Source organism: Hydra viridissima, unplaced genomic scaffold (genome assembly GCF_058129835.1).
Source record: "Hydra viridissima isolate aposymbiotic clone 2 unplaced genomic scaffold, HvirCarnegie_v1 scaffold_8, whole genome shotgun sequence".
Lineage (NCBI taxonomy): Eukaryota > Metazoa > Cnidaria > Hydrozoa > Anthoathecata > Hydridae > Hydra > Hydra viridissima.
Genome location: NW_028324307.1, coordinates 8,714,945 through 8,734,342, shown reverse-complemented (window position 1 = coordinate 8,734,342; position 19,398 = coordinate 8,714,945). Strand labels below are relative to the sequence as shown.

The window sequence follows — 19,398 nt, the reverse complement described above, 5'->3', positions numbered from 1 at the left end:
TTATGTTATTTTCTGAAATACTTATGTTATTCTTCTAAAATACTTATGTTATTTTATATGATAAATTGTTCTAGTAAACTAAAATAGACTTGACCAAAAACAATACTATTTATTATTTCTGTTTTCTTAAATGACAGTGATATAATTAGTCATTTTCTTAACTAAAAGTGCTAGGTTTTACTTTTATATTTGTTAAGAAAAGCATAAGAACTTTTAAAATTATTGGGAAAAGTACTGTAACAGTAATGCACACTTTGAGCAGTTCTCATGGCCATTAAAACAGTATTGATAATAGTGAAACCTAATTAAAGGTTCTTGATTCTGTAAAATAAAAATGGATGTTTTTTGATGAAATAATTTAAAATAGTATTTAAACTATTTCTAAGTATTTTTAAGCTAACAGTTGTAAATAATCTAGATGGTGATGCTGATATTGAAGAAATAGGTGATATTGCTGCTGTTGCCAGTCTTCTTAAATTATTTTTAAGAGAGCTTGCTGAGCCTGTTATACCTGAAGAGTTGCAACCATTGTTTATCAAAGTTCAAGATCAACATGGCAAAGACAAAAAAAAAGCTGCTTTTATGTTAAAAGAGTTGATTCTAAGAATGCCAAGAGGGAATGCTTTTTTGCTTAAATATCTTTGTGAATTTATGCTATCAATAGCTGATGGTTCAGCAATAAACAAGATGACACCTCTTGCATTGGCAATTGTTTTTGGTCCAAATATCTTTCGGTGTGGTGAAGGTTTGGAGGGTTTAAGGGAACAGGCATATGTGAATGCTATTCTTCTAATTATTCTACAGGAGTTCCATGAAATTTTTCAAGTAAATTTTTTTTTCAATAGAAATAATATCTATAAAGGCTATGAATTTGTTTTGATATTTCATCATGTTGGACCATACTTGACTATGGATAACAATAATTAAGGCTATTGAAACTCTGATTTTATTATAAGAAGTGTATGATATAATTTTACTTGTTTGTTAGAGTTGAAGTAAGTATCATTTCAATGCTAGTTTAAATAAATTTGTTTATTTTTTAGTAAACATAGTTAACTAACTATATTGTATATTGATTTTGAAAATTGTATATTTTATAAAAATTTTACATTTTATGAAAATTACAAGCTTAGTACAAATTAGTAATTTGTTTTAGATAAACAATGAATTGTTTCCAGACAGTAAAGAAGTGTAAGTAGTCTCTTTTTTGTTGTTGTTGATAAAGTATTAACTTTTAAAATTTTTATGGGTCTTATTGTATATATATAACATTTAAATTGCAGGTATAATATTTACAAACTTTTAAACTTTTTGCAGTTCTTGTTGCATTATACTTTCTTACATGAATATAAATATATTTCAAAATGTATTACTAATAAGTTAATTTCAAAAAATTTAAGCGAGTTATTTTCAAAAAGTTGAATTTTTGAAATCTTAAAATGGCTGAAAATTACTATGTTTATAAAATTTGTGAAAGGTCATTATTCATATACACAGCTTAATAGTCATAGATGGTATATTGAGCTCTGGAATTTGTTTTTAAAATTAGTTTAGATTTGATTTGGTTTTTCTTTAGTAGTTAGATAAATGGCTTATACCATTTATATATGTGTAAACAATATAATGTTAAATATGTTTGAAAAAAATTCTTTTTAATTTCCTAATTTTTTCAGCCTGTTTAAACTGGGTGACTAATTTTGTTTTCTTTAAAAAATATCGCTTTTGAAACTCTTTTTTCTTTTTAGTAATATCAAAAAATAATATATTATACTTTAAATGATTAAAAAAACTAGTTGCAGTTGTTATTTATATTTCACAGTCCAAAAGTTTTTTTCTCCACTTTTATGTGCAGTTGTTTTGTTTTAAAATGTATTTTGACATGTTTTAAATGATATATCATGCAATCCACTTCCCTTGTGAGTGCATTTATGACTAATTTTTTTTTAAAAAGTTTTTTAAAGTTAACTTCGATATCATCTTTACTATCATGAAATGTATTTTTGAAATCCCAATTTTATTTAAGGCATAATGTTCATTTTTTTTTTAAAACTAATTTTTACATCTTAAATTACAGATTAAAATAGGTAACAAAGTGTCAAGGAGATTTTAATATTTTCATTACAATAAAATATAATTTCATTAAAGTCAACTAACATTAAACATGATCAGTAAAGACTTTAATGTTATTTTCTAATCTGAAGTTTTCACAACTTGTTTCAGTGTTCAACCTGAAAAGCCGAAACCTTATTATGAGCAGATGAAAGTCATGAAAACTAAACTACGCCATAAAACAATAGTATGTTTTTTGTCTCTAATTACAGTATGTTTTTTAGGAATTAAAAATGCTTTAAGATTAGTATTAATAATCAGAGGTAAACAAAATTTGTTAATGTTATTATTTCTTTTAACTAAATCAGACATACTAAAGGGATTTAGTTAAGTTGTTAATTTCTTTTAAAGTGTTACATAAAGCAAATTTTAATAAATCACTTGAAGTGCAGTGTTATAATTACCAAAAAAAGTAAAAGAAGTAATGCCTCGCAAAGCCTAAATGTAGTGCATAGTTTGTTTTTAAAGTAATCCCAGGTCATCAAAAATATAAGTTTTTGAAATTATACCCAAATATTAAAAGCAATCTTACTCTAGAAATCCAGAGAATCTTTTAAAAGTAAGTTGCTTTTTTTTTTTTATTTTTATTTTCCAGAAACATTTTTTTTAACTAAATTTTTTATTCTTACATAATCATTTATTTAATGCAGTAGTAATGCCACTGTGTCACGAAATGACTATTAATTCGAACCTCTTGTCCCGAGAAAACCCTTTGGAGGTTTGTGAGTACACATGTGTAGAATTACACCAGAGTTGGTTTTGAAATCTTTCATCATTGTCCGAGAAAGAAAAATCAGTTCAAAGTTTCTAATTTTATGCTTATTTAACAAGGTCAATAAACTAAGAGTTTTTTTTTCTTTCTCAAAAAAACTGTCTATTTTGGTTATTTGTTTTACAAATAGTACATACAAAATATTTTAGCAAAAAAATAATTAACTAAAAAATTCCGGAAAAAACCTGCAAACAGTTTAGAAACCGTTTTAAAAGAACAAGGTGTGCGTCATTTTTCAAAATGCCTAACCAAGCAAAAACTCATGAAGACAACAGGAAAACTGTCTGTTTTCTCTGTATGAACAAAGCTAACAGGCAGCTGACTGATTTTATGATTAAACGCAGTCAAGAAATTTTGGGCCAAAGAATCAACTTTGAAGACCAAAGAGTACCAATTGGAATCTGTGAAAACTGTCGAGTAAGTCTCAGAAGAAAAGGTGAAGGGAGAGATGTCCAACTTCCTTCCTTGCCAGACTATCAAAACATAAAGATCCGTCCTGCAACAAGAGAATCAGCATGTGATTGCTTGATTTGTAGTGTGGGAAAAGCAAAATTCAGAAGCCCTCAGATAAGTGGAGCAACAAACACTGCCAGTCAGCTTATAGAACAGCCAATTGTTGAGAAAAGATGTTCAGCATGCTTTTCATTGATAGGAAGAGGCATCCCTCATGTCTGTACTAAAGCAATGTTACGACAGAACTTACTCGAAGTTGCAGAAAAGGACAAAAAAGCAGCAGAAAGAGTGGCTGTTTCTGTAATTGCCAACAAAGTTCCTTCCCGCCATGGCACTGTCCGTCTCAATCAAGGAGTAGGAAGACCCTTTCCAGTAACTCCAGGTAAAAACTGTACTTTTTAAACAAAAAAAACTTTTGTCAAAGGGCATAGCAGTAAAATATACTCTATGAATTTCGGAAATGATACAATGGTAACTTTCTGTGATTTTTTGCAGGTCCATCGCGACAAAGAGAATTATTTCCTTCATCTACACCCACCTTGACTGCACAACATCTAATACAAGTTCAAAACCAGATTGGTCTTTCAAATAGAGGAATGAATATGCTTGCTTCAACTCTAAACAAAGTAGTTCCACAGCGTGTTGTGGAGAAAAATTTCAGAGAAAAGTTTGAATCTCTTGGAAAGCAACTTTCTGACCTCTTTGTCACCTCAGAAATTACTGATACATCCAAAAGCACTAGCCAAGAGTCTAAACATTTATTGGTGTACTGCAATGAAATGGAGTCATTAAGAAACACTGTTGCTGAAGTCAGAGGCCCTCAGTCAGACCAGCTTATTAAGGTGGGGATAGATGGTGGAGGCGGGTTCGTGAAAGTTTCTTTTGGTATTATGAGCTTAGAAACACCAGATAGTTCTCCTCCATCAAAGAAACCTCGCTTTAAAAATTTCAAAGACTCAGGAGTGAAGCGTCAACTTTTGGTGGCCATTGCAGAAAATGTCTCTGAAAACTATGACAATGTCAAACAAATTCTGGATAAACTGTGTTTAGAGAGAATGTCTTTTGTGTTGTCATGCGACATGAAGCTTGCTAACATAATTTGTGGCTTGCAATCTCACTCTAGTGCACACCCTTGCACCTGGTGTGACATTGAGTCAAAGAATCTTCATCACAGTGGTGAGCTTCGAACATTTGGCTCCATTCGTTCTGATTTTGAAGGCTTCCAAGCAGCCGGTGCCCAAACAAAAAAGGCAAGGGACTTTCAAAATGTTGTTCACCAGCCAATAATAAGACTTTCTGATGATACTCTTGTCCTAGATTTTATTCCTCCTATGGAACTTCACCTTCTTATTGGTGTTGTGAACCACCTCTTTAAGAACCTCTGTCAGGTTTGGCAAAATGCAGATGAGTGGCCAAAGATGATCAACATTCAACAACAACCTTTTCATGGAGGACAATTTGCTGGCAATGAGTGTAGAAAGCTTTTGAGAAATGTTGACTCACTTCAACAACTTGCAGAGAAGCATGCTTGCTTTTTGGCATTTCCATTTATTGAAACCCTCAGAAAATTTGATGCTGTTGTTCATGCCTGCTTTGGGAATACACTCCAACAGAACTACTGTGAGCTTATTGAAGAGTTTAAAGCTTCCTATCTTAACCTTCCAAACACAAGTGTTACCCCCAAAGCACATGCTGTTTTCTTCCATGTGACACAGTTTATTGATCGCCACAACCACTCTCTGGGCATCTTTTCTGAGCAAGCCACAGAGTCACTTCACCACAACTTCAGTCTTCATTGGCAACGTTTCTAGAGGCCAGCCATCCATCGGGATTATCCCAGGAATCTTCGAAACTGTTTGATCTAGTATAACAGTAAACATTTATTTTGATTTCTATTTGTGGAAGAGACATTTACAGTTATTAATTAAATATGCTATGTAAGAGTTTAATAAAGGCTTGCTTCTTAATCAATTGAGTAGAATAATTTTGTATAAGTATCTAGAGTCATTAATGTTTTTCACAGCTTGAATTTCAAAGCTGAAAGTAGAAAACTGTTTGTCTTTCAAACCAACTCTAGTGTTATTCTACACATGTGTACTCTCAAACCTCCAAAGGGTTTTCTCGGGACAAGAGGTTCGAATTAAAAGTCATTTCGTGACACAGTGATGCCATATTAACTGACACTTAGTGGTCACTCTTTCAAAGAAAACATATGAATATATTGCGTAATAGTTTTCAACAGGTTTAGTTGTCTACTTTTAGTATTCTTCTGATCCCATTTTGTTGGATTCTGGTGAAAAAGATTCTTCAGAGCAGACCTCCTTCTCTGTTAAACCTAAGATAACAATTAATACAATTGAAGACAAAACTTTAGAACTTGTGTATGTTGCAATGTACATGTGTTTTATACTTTGTTTCTTATGACTTATACTATGTTAGTAAGTCTTTCTTTTATAATATTCTTACATAGTTATGTTAGAAAAAAGAAATTTTTAACATGATAGAGGTTATTATTTTAAGTATTTAAAAACATCAAAAGGTTATTATTTCAAAAGAAATAATCATAAAGAAAACATGGAAGATGAAAATCTTTTATTGTTAGCTTTTATTGTTCATGAAAATTTTTCATACTTTCTTTAGTCCTTCACTTTTTTATAGAAAATCAAAAAAGTAACAAAAATTTAGATTTAGTAAAACTAATTTTATAATTTTCTCTTAGAAATTGTTTTTAAAAGTTAAATATTTGGTATATAAAGAACAAAATTTCTTTACGTGTTTTTATGGTTTTATACCATTTCTTATATTTAGTGTGAATGATGATGATGGGCCCATACACGATTTATCTCCTTCATATTTAACTGTTTCTTCGCCTCTGAATAAAAAGTATTTTTTCAAAATAATTAGTATTTTTGATGTTTATATATACCTAGTTTCTGAATTTTTTTTGTCAATTTTGTAGCAGGATTTTTAGTTTCCTTTCATTCAGTGAATGCACATATTTTTTATTGAAAAAAAGAATACTTGTATTAAATCTTTATTCTTTATTGTGTTAAAAGTTTTAATTGTTTTTGTGTTAAAAGAAGTTTAAAATTTGTTTTTTGTCTTTTAAAAATAAATTCAAATTTTTAAACTTGTTATTTAAACTTCGTTGTTTTTATTATTTGTATCATTTTTTTTGTAGTTTTTCTTTGTTATTAGTTTGGTTACAAAGATGATAAACACTTCAGTAAAAGAGCATTTGTTTGGTAGTGTGATGTCATCAACTGAATCTGACACATTTGATGAGCATGTAAGTTTGCAATAAAGATTTGTTTTGTTAGAAGTTCCCAATTTTCACTTCTATTAATAATTAATCTTGCCTTGAATCGATCTGCATTTTTTTTGTACTACAGTAAAAAAATTATAAAACCTATTTAGCAGTAAATTAATACTATAAAAAGTAAATAAATGCTATAAAATTTCTCACAAAAATTTGAAATTTCCTTTAAATTGAATTTTTAAAAAAAATCTTACTCTACAAAATCTACAAATAAAAATGTTCAATACTTTTGTACATTTGTTTTAAAGTTCTATTAAAGTTCTATTAAAGGTCCTGAAACAAAAATGTGAGGAGAATTTTTGTATTTTCTTTAGTCACCAATGGTAAAGCTTCATCAAGATGCAAAAAGTATTATTTTAATTTATATCCCAAAAATCAAAATTTTTGGATTGCTTTAATAAAAACTTGTCTTTTCAAATGTTGTTTTTCAATTTCAGATGATTCAAATGTGAAAGGGAGATTAAACAAACCAAAGGTATTGAAGAATATGTTGAGACCTTTATTTGTTTTTTATTGTTTTTTTTTAAATTAAAATTTTCTCACTTTAAGGCAAGACTAATTTTTTTCTTTTATTCTTTCTTTAGAAGAATTCCCTTTCAAGGACTTTATCTTCCCCTTACAAATTTGATAACATGAGTAAACCTACTATAAAAAAGCTCTATAGATATTATTAGTAATACTAGTAATATATAGATAATATTTGTCTACTGTAAAAGGGAATCTTAAAATAGTCAACAATAGATAAAAATTTAAGTATTTTAGATTTGGAAGACAGTTTCTTAAAAAACAACATTCTGTTCTTCAACAAACTAGTTATTTAAATTGATAAAATTGCTAGCATTCTCTGATTAGTAATAAAAGTGAATGTAGTAAAAATATGTCAAGTGAGGAAAAATAAAAAAATTGGTTTGATTTCCAATCAGATGTTAGATTTGTGTTTCTCCAAAATAAAGCTAGTTAATAATAATAAAAAAATTTTCAGTTAAGATTTTCTTTCTGCATAGTTCTAAAATAAAATCAAAAGTCGGGATAAAAAATTTTGAATTGACGGGTCATAAGGGTCCAAATAAATGAAGTCGTATTGGTCAAACCTTATTTTTCCTGGTCATTAATATTATTTACTATTAAATGGTATTACGAATTCTGGTTCAAAAGATATATACTTTAACTATAGTTATTATAGTACATTGACTGAATTCTGTTTTGTATATACAAAGCTTAATGAATGTTAGTGAAGTTACAGTCTCAACCTTCTTAAAAAAATTGAGGTTACACACTTCTTGTAAAGAACAGAAGCAAATTGCTATAATATCAAAAGCATCAGGCTTAAGTTTAAAAAATGATTAAAAATTTACTGTTTATTATGTAAGCATCTTGCATAAAGCAAAAAATATGTTTTAGAGATTTGAATAAGAATTAAGATAAAGTAAAAGTATTTACAGAATAACATTTACTGTGTTTAAAATTGGAATCAATTTTTAATAAAAGATTACATAAAATTTTTTGACATTTTAATTGGTAAGTTTTTGAAAAATTAAAAAAAAAAAAAAAAATCAGTTTTATTTAACTTAATTTTTTTTTTTTATAAATTACATTTTTCAAAAACTTTTTTTTAAACAGATTTTTTTTTTTAATATTTAAGGTGGCGAAAGTATTGCATTTTAAGTAATGGCTGTTTCATTGTAAACTTTGTAAATTTAAAAATCATTTACATGATGTTGGGTTATTTTTGCCTACCCCATGTATAACTCATTAAGGACCGCTGTATTAAATGATTGAGAATTTTATCAATCATTTGATGGCAGTGGTCCTTAATGGGTTAAAATATTCATTGCTTTATATTCATTAATCAAAATAATCAACTTTTTTTTTTCTATTCAGTTGACTATATTTTTTACATTTTATGCTAGTAAGGTTTGTTCATTATAGAAATTTGTTACAGACAATGATTTGATGTACATTGCAGAAAGGACTAACTCGCCTTTAAAAACTGTGAGATGTTATTTTTTAAAAAATGTTGTAAAAACGTCCTCTTTTTTTTATGAAGATAAAGCTATATATATTTATTATATTTTTGGTATTTATTGATAAAAGAGAACATTTAAAAATTGAAATAACAAATATTTGTTCTCAAGAAACTTCTGTTTGTAAGGTGTAAGCAAAAATAATTATTTATGAAGAAAAAAACTTATTTGTTTTCTTTTTGAATTTTCATTTACTAAAATATTTAATGCCAAAAGATTTCTGCTTTAACACAATTATTTGTATTAAAATTTACAATTGTTAATTTCATTTAAGAATCAGTGAGTTTTTTTGTATAAAAAAAACTGAAGCTTGCTTGAATACTTTTCAATATTATTTTTCAGGATTTTTTTGGGCTGTTTTGCATAATTAAATTTGCTGTAAAGTAATTAAAAGTTGATCATTTTAATAAATTTTATGACTAATTTTTCAGCTTACTGCAACAAGAGCCCCTCCTCCGCAAAACAGGCGCAAAATGTCAAGGTATTGTTTTAGTCACATATAATTATAGGAATTTGAATGTTAAAGTTCTTTAAGCTAAAAGTGGTATTTTATAATTATTATTTGATTAAGATAACAAGAATTGAATGATAAGTAATAATATTGATCTCATAATGTTTAAAATAAAAAGCTATTCTGTAGGTTTCAATTAGTGACTTACTATTACTTGCAATTACTTTAATATGAAGAAGTTAACTTACTAAATCATTAGCTTATATATAGAAAGTTATTTAGAATACTTTGGATCTCCTTTTGTTTTGATAACAGATGCAAAAACGTCTTGAAATTGATTTTACCAAATTTTTGGTTCATTTTTGGTCACTTCGATTTCCAACTTTAAGGTCTGAAATTGCCTATAAATGTTAAATAGGATTTAAGTCTGGCAACTGTACTTGTCATTACTTCTACAGCATTTTTGGTGAATCTTTTTTTGTGTTTCTTTTGCTGTGCTCTTGGGATCATGATCTTGCTAGAAGTTAAGTTTGTATATATCTTTAATTAATAACATCATAAATGTCACATTTAGGGCATCCTTTTTGGGTCTAATTTTCCAAACTTGATAGTCAGGATTTAGAATTTTAAAACCTGGAATTGGCTAGGTTTGACTGGGTTTCATCAGGTCAAAGAGTCCTTTAGAACAGGAGTTATTGGCAGAAAATCTGCTAATAAAGTTAGGTAAATTTTATTAGTAAAACTGTTTATCTTAACTAGAATAGCATAGGATGCTATTTTTACCAATATCTACTGTTCTAAAGGACTTCTTGCTGGTATTAATTGAAAACTAATTTTCATCTGGATTCATAAATTCAAGTTTAATGTTGAGGTACCTGTCTGTTGACAATATTTAGCCAAGTTTTGCTGAGTTTGCCAGGTTTTCTTGGGTTTATTAGGTTTATAAAGGTTTCCTACATAAGTTAAATAATAGTTTTTTGTTTTATTAAGAAAAAAGCTTTTTTACAACAGGTACATGAAAATAAAGAATATTTCACTTTATATTTTTAAGACGATTCATTTCTCAGATTTGATATGTTGGCAAAAGATGATGATTGCTTTTAATGTGTCATCGATTAATCTGGTTCTTAATTTTGTCACAAAGAGGTCTATTTCTGAAAAAACTCTTTCGGAAATGAAAATTTTTTCAGTATCTTTTTTCTCACTTTCTATTAGAAATTTTTGGAAATTATCTGATAAAATCAGTGTTTCGTTTTTTTTGTCTTCAACATTATTAGTTGTGAACTCCACTTCTAGTTTGTCTGTTTCTAGAGATTGCTTAGGACTAAACAGTCTTTGAATTAAAGCTGTAGATATTGATGCAATAGAAGTCTTCTTTATTTTTTTTCCAAACTGAACATGAGATTAGTCAAGAAAATCTGGAGATTTCAGATATGCAAAGAGGTGAATCAGATTTTCTTTCCTGAATCCTTTCTTCAAATATCAGCCAAAGCATTGCCGATAGACGTCTTCAAGCCCTTCAACCTTTTCCTTTCTATAGCTTTTATAAATTGATAAAATTGTACTTTCACTCTTTATCAACTTTTAATACATGTGTTCCCCTAAAGCATATTTTCTTAAGAGTGTTTAATCATCTTTTGGTAGATGATGATAATTTTATTAAAGGTTTAGCACAGGAGGAAAGTGATAACATACATATTATTTGTAAGATGCAAAGTGACCAATCTGAGTTTCAGAATGCAGCAACTATAAAAAAAGGTGTGGATGATTACACTGTGTATAGTATAGTGTTTGTATTATTGAAGATTTAAAGTGGAAAACAAATAATATGGAAAAGTTATAATCCAAACAGTCCAAATGTAACTCATCATCTTATCTTTTGTTTTGCAAAAGAGTCTGCTTTTATTCTTGAGAAATTTGAACATTTACAAAATGAAATTTTGTTTGTAAAGAATATTTTACACTACATGGCAATACTTTTTTTTGTAAATTCAAGTTAGTCAACTATTTTTATCACATTGATTAATTGCATTTATGCAGTATGGAGTGGGTCTTCAATACTGCTTGTAAACTCCCAGCAGTGAAAAAAAAAATAAGGAAGAAAAACTCTACCAAAAACACCCATGAATTGAACACAAAAAATAAACCAGCTGTGGCTTAAAGAATTTTAAATTTGGATACCAGTATGATTAAACTATTTATATGAACAGTACAACCACAAGACCATATATAGAAATTAAGCAGATATTTGAATGTCTGTTTGGTCTCATTTCTAACAATCAGTTTTTAAAAGCTATTTCAATGTCACAGTCTGTGCATAGGATGGTAGTTCATGGTGTTTCTTTTGTTAAATATTTTAAGTATCCAATAGGTTCTTAGCCTGAGAGTGTCATTGAAGCCACGAGCAAGTCCAACAAAAGTGCACAATTAGATCATGAACATTTAACTTCTTTTGTTGAAAATACTAGGGATACAGTTAAATATTAACTTATGACATCTGACATGTACCTAAACTGCAAGAAGAACAAAATACAGGAAGTATAAAAGACTGATATTTCTGAGGTCTTTTCACAAATCAACACAGTATGTTTTTTTTATGTTTACAAAAGTAAAAATTTATTTTTGTCAGAATTTTAAAATTGTCAGAAAAATTGAAACATAAGAATCTTAAACTTTTATGTTTGAGCAAGAATTAAGTCAATTAGCTTCAAATTAGCTCAACTTTGCCTTATGTTTTTGTTTTCCTCAAAAATGTGTCTCAAATTCTGTTTCTGCTTAGTGATGAATAGTGCTCTTAAAGGTTTGTTGTAAATATTAAATGTTGCTCATGTGGAGCAGGATTGCTGAGACATTAAGAATGAAAACTTTTCATAGCCACTTATTGTTGACTAACTTTTTAGCATTACTAAAATTAGTCAACTAACTTTTTCACATAACTAAAATTATTCAACTACATTTTTAGTATAACTAAAGTTAGTCGACTGACATTTTAGCGTAACTAATATTAGTCAGCTAACTTTGTGTTCTAACTGAATTTAATTGACTAACTTTTTAGTTTAATTAAATTTATGACTAAATTTTTAATTTGCAAAAAACATATTGTTACTGTTACGCAAAAAATACTTTTTTAAAATCTTGTTAAGAGTTAGTTGTGAAGTGGTTTTAGTGCCATGTTTTTAATTACAAATTGCTGTAAATTACAATTTACATCTGCAGGGCATCTGTTTCAAGGTTCAATTTTTAGAGTTTTTCAGGTTTTTGGAGAAAGTTTTGTGACATATACACTTGGAATATTGTAATAAAACTTATCTAATTAGTCCCCATTATTATTAGGTCTAAATTTTTTCAATTTCTAATTAAAGTGAATTATAAATTATAAAAAACATGTGAAATCAATTTGTAAAAAAAAAAAAAATGGTGCCATGTTTTTGAAAGGTGTGTTATGTGCAGAAGCATTTTCGGATTTCCTTTATATAATACCCGCAATGATTTTTTGAGGTAATAATAATTTGTTTCATTCTACACTCATAAAAACACAGATATTTACAGTGACAACAATAAGATGGAAACAGTTGGGCAATGAATGTATTTTATTGTTTCTATATTGTATAATTGAATACATATCTTGTTCAACTCTCAATTTTGTTTTTCTTTTAAAAATTATCATTAAAATGCTAATAACTAATCATGTTTTCAGTATAAAATATCAGCTGTTTTTGATGGAGTTGTTCTTCTAACAAACCAATTTTTATTTAATTCAATAAAAGAAAATTTGGGGCCATACTAGGTACAAACAAAACATTGTTATTAACTAATTGTCACAAATTATATTACGTGTTTTAAATTTCTTAAAAATAATAAATTTTGATGAATGCCTTTAAATTGATTTGTCATAATTCATATTATGTTCATATAATTTCATGGTATAAGTTATTCAGTTTTTTTTAGCACTAAATCTTGTTTTAGTCAACTAATTTTAGTTAGACTAAAAAGTTAGTCGGCTAATTTTAGTTAGAATAAACTAAGCTTTACTCCCACCCCTATAAAAAACACCTCTAACCCCTAAAAAAAGATAAACTGATATATCAGACTTAAAATATAAAAAAGTGTTGGTTTTTTTATCTTCTTAATCAAAAATCAAATTAGTCTGGATAAATTAGCTAAAAAACTAAAATGAAAACAGTACTAAAAAGACAGGACAACTCTGGTTCTTATAAGATTAATGGCTTTCTCAGTGACCATACTTCCATCGACACTTATCATTCCAAGGACTGAGCTTCTGTTATAAATTACAAGTTAAGATTCATGCATAGCCTGTTTCTTGCAGATTTAGACTCATTAAAGCTGATAGAAAAGTGCTCATTAGATTCTGATTGGAAGTAAGGCCATCACTAGCAACAAGTCTAGCAATAATTCACCAGTTGTCTTTTGTTCTGTTTTCAAAAAATTATCAATCTTAGCAACTTTTGATTTTGATTCTGATGTTAAATTTTCAGTGCAAGACCTAATTTGAATATTGTGTTTTGATCTGAAATGAGTCTAAAGACCTTTTGTGCTTGATCCAGAAACTTTGATAATAGATGAGCATAGTTTGCATTTTCCAATTACATCTTTCTAATTGTACAGAAAATGATTTCCTTGAGCTGCTCAAATCATCATAATCATCCATCTTAAGTCAACTTTCATGAAATTGTCAATCCTGAAAACAAGTTGCTTCAGTAAATATATTTTGTATTATTAATTTTTATTTTAAAATTGATTTTTAATTATTTAAACAATAGCAAACTGAGAGCAAAATCATTTTTTGTATCAAAAGATTTTTTTTACCTTTCAAGTTCTTTTTTAAAAAAACTTAACAGTTACACAAAATACATTAGAAATTTGAACTAGATATCAAGACTACTTCATTATAAAAAAATATATAAATAGACTTACTTTGCTTTTCATTAAAATCAGAGTGAAATTTGAAACATGATTTACTGTACTGGGAAAAGTACAATGAAAATGAGCTAGCAGAAAGTTTGAAATTGAAAAACCTGTGATAGCAAACAATAGAGTTTTTTGTTTTGATCTCTGAAATTTTTTGTTTATTTAAAGCATCATAAAACAAAAACCAATGCAGATAGCCTACATGTTTTTTTGTGTGTGTGTGTTTTTTTCTTTCTTTTTTCACTTTTTTGTTTTTGTAAGGTGGACAACTTTTGTACATTGATTTACAAGATTGCTGCAAATTTAGGTAGTAAATACATTAAACTTTAAACTGGTTTTTGTTGTAAACTGGTTTTTTAAAATATAATATACAAGCAAGTTAAAATTTGTTTGAATAGATCATTTCCACAATATTTTTCTTATTGTAAACTGTTAGCTAAATGTGTAAAAGTACAATTTCCAGCAATATCAGTGATATCAAAAGTAATTTTTTTAAGACACCTTAATTGGGGGAAGAGGATCTTAGGTGTTATTATAATGAACAGTATGTTAAATATATTCCTAAAGAATTTTAATATTTTTTTCAAATCCATCTTATAATGATAATCCTTAAACGTTTGTTTAGAAGTAGTTCGCTGGGAAATAAGGAGCAAAATATAACAGTAAGTTGTGCTGTCTTTAAAATTTTTTATCTTAGCAGAACTTTTTTTTGTGTCATTTTTTCAACAAATCAGGGTATTTTTTAACTATAAATACTTAAAAAGTCTAACATTCTGGTTTTTTGCTTAGCGGAATTTTGTTACATACTACTTAATAATGATCATCCTTACTCAATTTTAGTTAAATTAAATTGTGTTAGCAAATTGCACTTAAAGCTTAAATTTTAAAAGTAAATGGTATATTTATAGTACTTAATATCTGCCAGCTTTTTCTGGATAGCTCTTGCTTTAATTATGGTGTTTGAATGAAACAGTTTCATAATAAGATTTGAGAATGTTTAGAGACTGCAAGAAGGATTTGAAGTTACATACCCTAAAAAACTTGTGAATGATGCAAACAGAACTTGGAGTATAAAACCTTACTTGTTTAGAAAATTCAAAAATTCAAATAAGTTTATTAGGACTTTTTTGTAAAAATTGATTTTTACTTTATTCAATATTTATCAAAAATTGCCCTCTTTTTAGTAGTTTATTCTGTATAATAATTTTTGATACCAATATTTTTTAAAAAAGCATGTGAAATGGCATAAAATGTTTAGAAGTCGCTTATTTACTTTAAAAAACACCACTTTAAAGAAAAAAAGTTAATTAAATAGGTTTTTTTGAATGATTATTTTAAATATGTTTTGTGGGTCAAATATTAAATTTTTACATTTTGATAATATGTCAGAGGAAATTATTTTTTATTTTAACATCATCTAACTATTATTGTAATATATCATGATATATTATTAAACTATTAGAAAACAATCTTTCAGATTGTTTTTTAAAAGTTTGATACTGTATTATTTAATTCTACCATGCAAAAGAGAAATCAACTGACAATTTTCTTCAGTCTGGGGATCTCAGGACTCTTGGTTCTTTCTGCCTTAGTGCAGAGGCATTTTATTCATCTCATGGTAATCCAGGAAAAAGTTTCTTCAGTTCTGTTAATTAGCTTTTTCTTGCTCAAGATCAAACCACACATGTTTTGGACATCATGCTTCCACTAGAGTTTTATTTGCTTCTTGTGAATTGTCTCTATTCCTCTCTGAAAAGCGTTTGGCCAATGGCAGAGGATTGACCAAAAGTAATTCACCTCAAACCAGTCATCTATTACAAAGGAGTTTCAATCTCAAGCATGTCACAAATTGCTCAAAAATATTGAACAGTTAGAACTTTAACAACCTGTTTAAAAAGCAAATGTGAATTGAAGCATTTTACAACTTCAAGAAAGTTTGTCATCCTTCTTTTGGAGCTCAACTTCGTAAGGACTTTGTGGAATTGATTGCACAGCTTTGGAGCAATTGTTTTTGTACATTGTTTTCCATCATGTTGGAGAGTTTTTTTAGGCTGATGGAAAGTCTTTATGTTTATCTTGTAAATAACCCTTATAATCAATCCAACATGGGTTTGTGTGAATTGGAACAACAAATTGAAGTGACTGGTATGTCATTCCGTATAAACAACAACTTTCAATTCATCTGCTATAAACAACAACTTTCAATTCATCTGCTGAATACAGCAGTAAACATCTCTAAAAGACACACCAAAAGTTGTCTTTTTTTTTTTTTAAATTTAGGATTCCATTTCAATTTTGTTTTGGTTGTTCCAGCTGCGAACAGAAAAATTATTTTGAAAATTGTGTTTTAAAATAAGAACACATTTGATAAAATACAAATGAGACAAAGATCAATTTTTAAAAAAACTCCTAACAATTTTAACCTAAAAACCAGGGCTGTGGAGTCAGTAAGCTACTGTTCTGACTCCGACTCCTTGATTTTATCATGGACCAACTCCGACTTCCGACTCCGACTCCTTCATAAGTAACCAGTTTGTAACAACAAATAGTTGTTTGTTTTACTTCAGTTATTTGTTTGTAACAACAAATAGCTGTAGTAAAATGTTAACATTGGCTATTTCATCACTATGATACAAACAATCCAACCACTTAGTGCTTTAAACAATATTTATAAGAAAACAATTTCTGAACAAACAACTTTTCTGAACTCTTGTTATGCAATAAACTCTTATGCAGTTGCTAATAACATTATGAATTTGTCAAAATCATGTTTGAAATATTGTCAGTTGGACAGAAAGAACTTGTTCTTCTTTAAGTTCATATTCTTTAAGAATCTTTTCTACTAAGACCTGGAGAAATTCGCTGGTGTGATTAGTTTTGGCGTCTTTTACTGCCAATGTCTTGGTAGCTGCTTCATTTTTTTCAAAAAAGAATTAAACATTGATTGCAAAATAGTTCACTCTGTTAAGGAACACAAAGCGTCCGTTGAGACATTCATTAAGTTCTTCTTTTTGTTTAACAGCTTCTTCAATCACTAATTTTCTAATACTCTCTCTCTCCAGAGAAACAAAGTTAATTGAATACTTACAGTCTTTCTGTTTGTGGAGCAACTCTTTGGTGCTTGGTGGTGGCATGCCTAGCTTTCTACTAAGAATATGTAGCACAGTGCCAGACAATTTAAGTCGGGAGTTATGGGATCATGAAGTTATATAGTTTAAGGGAAGGTAGAGGAGAGCGCAAAGGAGGTGATATATAATTCTCAGTGATAAGCAGCAAAATACCCTATTGCTTATCACTGTTTTAAAGGCCTAAAAATAACATGTCAAACTCCTTGTTCTCCAGTTGTTGGAAACTACAATTCCCATTGTGTCTGGATATCCTACAGCTTTTAGAGCATCCTGGGACTTGTAGTTTTGTAACATCTATAAAATCCTTATGAAAATTATGAAACTTTGAAAGAATTTTTTAAACCGGAGTCGGAGTCGGTACAATTTTTCCGACTCCGACTCCAGCCAAAGTGAGCTCCGACTTCGACTCCACAGCCCTGCTAAAAACTCCTAACAATTTTAATTCCTGGATTTTCTAAACAAATAAGGCTTTTATACCCAAAAAAGGGAAGTTGAATTCATGAGTTTTTCAAGGTGTGCTTGTCATGTTATTCTGATAAAACTAGATAATAGTCTTTTCATTTTTTTTTTAGAAAAATGATTTTTTTCTAAATTTTAATGATTGTTTTTTTAGCTATATATATATATATATATATATATATATATATATATATATATATATATTAGACATGTCCAAAAAACAACTTTTTTAAAAAATGTCTGAGCACAGCTGCTAAATGTGTTCTATGTAATAAATTAATACTAAATTTAAAAAATTTTTGAATAAAAAAAATTTTTAGGGGTCGCTCAAGACCCTTAAACATCAGACGAGTCCCTAATATTTTGAAAAAAAAAGTTTTTTAAAACCATATCATGTTGGGTCTCAAAAGAAGTGAAATTTTATAGAAATTTCAAAAATAATAAAAAAAGTTTATAAAAAACACAAATTAAAAAGTTTATTAAAAAAAACTTTAAAAATATGCACTTTTTTATTTTTTGTTAAAAAACGATAGTTTTTAATTCATAAAATTTGAACTGGTAATTTTTATATAAAATAGTTAATATTTTTGAAATTTTTATAAAATTTCACTTCTTTTGAGACCCAACATGATATGGTTTTAAAAAACTTTTTTTTTTCAAAATATTAGGGACTTGTCTGATGTTTAAGGGTCTTGAGCAACCCCTAAAAATTTTTTTTATTCAAAAATTTTTTAAATTTAGTATTAATTTATTACAAAGAACACATTTAGCGGCTGTGCTCAGACATTTTTAAAAAAAGTTGTTTTTTGGACATGTCTAATATATATATATATATATATTTATAAGGCGTAAAAAGGCGTAATAAAAGAATATAAAAAAATATGGAGTATCTGCTATGATGGCATTAAAGTTTTTTATTAAAAATTTATTTTCATGACGGCACTTTGATTTTAGTTTGCTTCTTTTATTGAGCAAGCCTAGTTTTAACATAATAATGTGGTACTTTTCAGTAAAGCACAAATTACAGTAATTGCCACTAGGCTTAAATGGTTAAATAGCCTGTTCAAGAATGTTCCACGTAAGGAATGATTCTAAACTTTTACTTTTACACTCCCATACAAATTTAAAAAGTTCAGTGGAGTTTGCCTTACTTTCATAATGAAAAGAATTCCTGTGCTTATACCATCTGTCTTTAAAGGTTTTTTCAGTGAGCCCAATATAATAATGCTCCTTTTCTTGCTGCTGAGTTTTTACATCGCAAATATAAATAAGGTTTTTCTTAAGGCATTTCCCATTTAGTGGGCATGCAGCGGTTTGTCGGCAATTGCATGACTGGCTGTTATTGTCAGTGGTATTATATAGTATTCTTTTGTTATGAGCAGTTATAATTTTCTTAATACTTGGGAGGCAGCTGTAACTAACTTTTACATTGTTCCGGTTAAAAAGTTTGTGAAGTTTATAGTCTTTAGGGGAGCATTTATCAATTAAACCCCAAAATATCTTTGCTAAGTTTGTTCTAACATTAAGTGAAAATGGAGGGTTAAACCAAATAACATTTCATTTTCAAGATCCAGCATCACGTTTTGATTGAAAAAAATTTTATTAAATCTTTAAAACTGCAAGAATTGAGAGAATTGTTATAAAACGGTGCGGCTCTATCAAAAACCTCTTTTTTTGATATATTACTGATGTGGTTAGAAAGATATATTACTGATGTGGTTAGAAATCATTTTGGGTATCGATTTGATGATGTT

General features: G+C 28.3%; 3 protein-coding genes across 8 annotated transcripts in view; all 3 read left to right on the top strand.

The window, feature by feature from the left end:
- Nucleotides 1-19,398, top strand: part of LOC145186371 (protein FAM13A-like) — a 45,665-nt gene that overhangs the window by 4,434 nt on the left and 21,833 nt on the right. For 2 of the 6 annotated variants that reach the window (XM_090096715.1, XM_090096713.1), the window contains exons 4-15: nt 419-825; nt 1,157-1,191; nt 2,221-2,296; nt 5,597-5,715; nt 6,143-6,217; nt 6,533-6,623; nt 6,968-7,001; nt 7,091-7,128; nt 7,238-7,286; nt 8,584-8,645; nt 9,109-9,158; nt 14,683-14,719. In XM_090096715.1, coding sequence (XP_089952841.1) covers nt 419-825; nt 1,157-1,191; nt 2,221-2,296; nt 5,597-5,715; nt 6,143-6,217; nt 6,533-6,623; nt 6,968-7,001; nt 7,091-7,128; nt 7,238-7,286; nt 8,584-8,645; nt 9,109-9,158; nt 14,683-14,719 — 1,073 coding nt within the window. Of the gene's footprint in view, nt 1-418; nt 826-1,156; nt 1,192-2,220; nt 2,297-5,596; nt 5,716-6,142; nt 6,218-6,532; nt 6,624-6,967; nt 7,002-7,090; nt 7,129-7,237; nt 7,287-8,582; nt 8,646-9,108; nt 9,159-14,682; nt 14,720-19,398 lie in introns of all 6 variants that reach the window. The other 4 variants (XM_090096716.1, XM_090096718.1, XM_090096714.1 and 1 more) reach the window with 3 other exon arrangements.
- Nucleotides 3,122-3,736, top strand: LOC149884908 (uncharacterized). The gene has a single exon (XM_090096720.1). The coding sequence runs from the start codon at nt 3,122-3,124 to the stop codon at nt 3,734-3,736; it is 615 nt and encodes a 204-aa protein (XP_089952846.1).
- On the top strand, nt 3,871-5,247 carry LOC149884907 (uncharacterized). The gene has a single exon (XM_090096719.1). It carries the CDS (start codon nt 3,931-3,933, stop codon nt 5,143-5,145), a length of 1,215 nt encoding a protein of 404 aa, XP_089952845.1. The 5' UTR covers nt 3,871-3,930; the 3' UTR covers nt 5,146-5,247.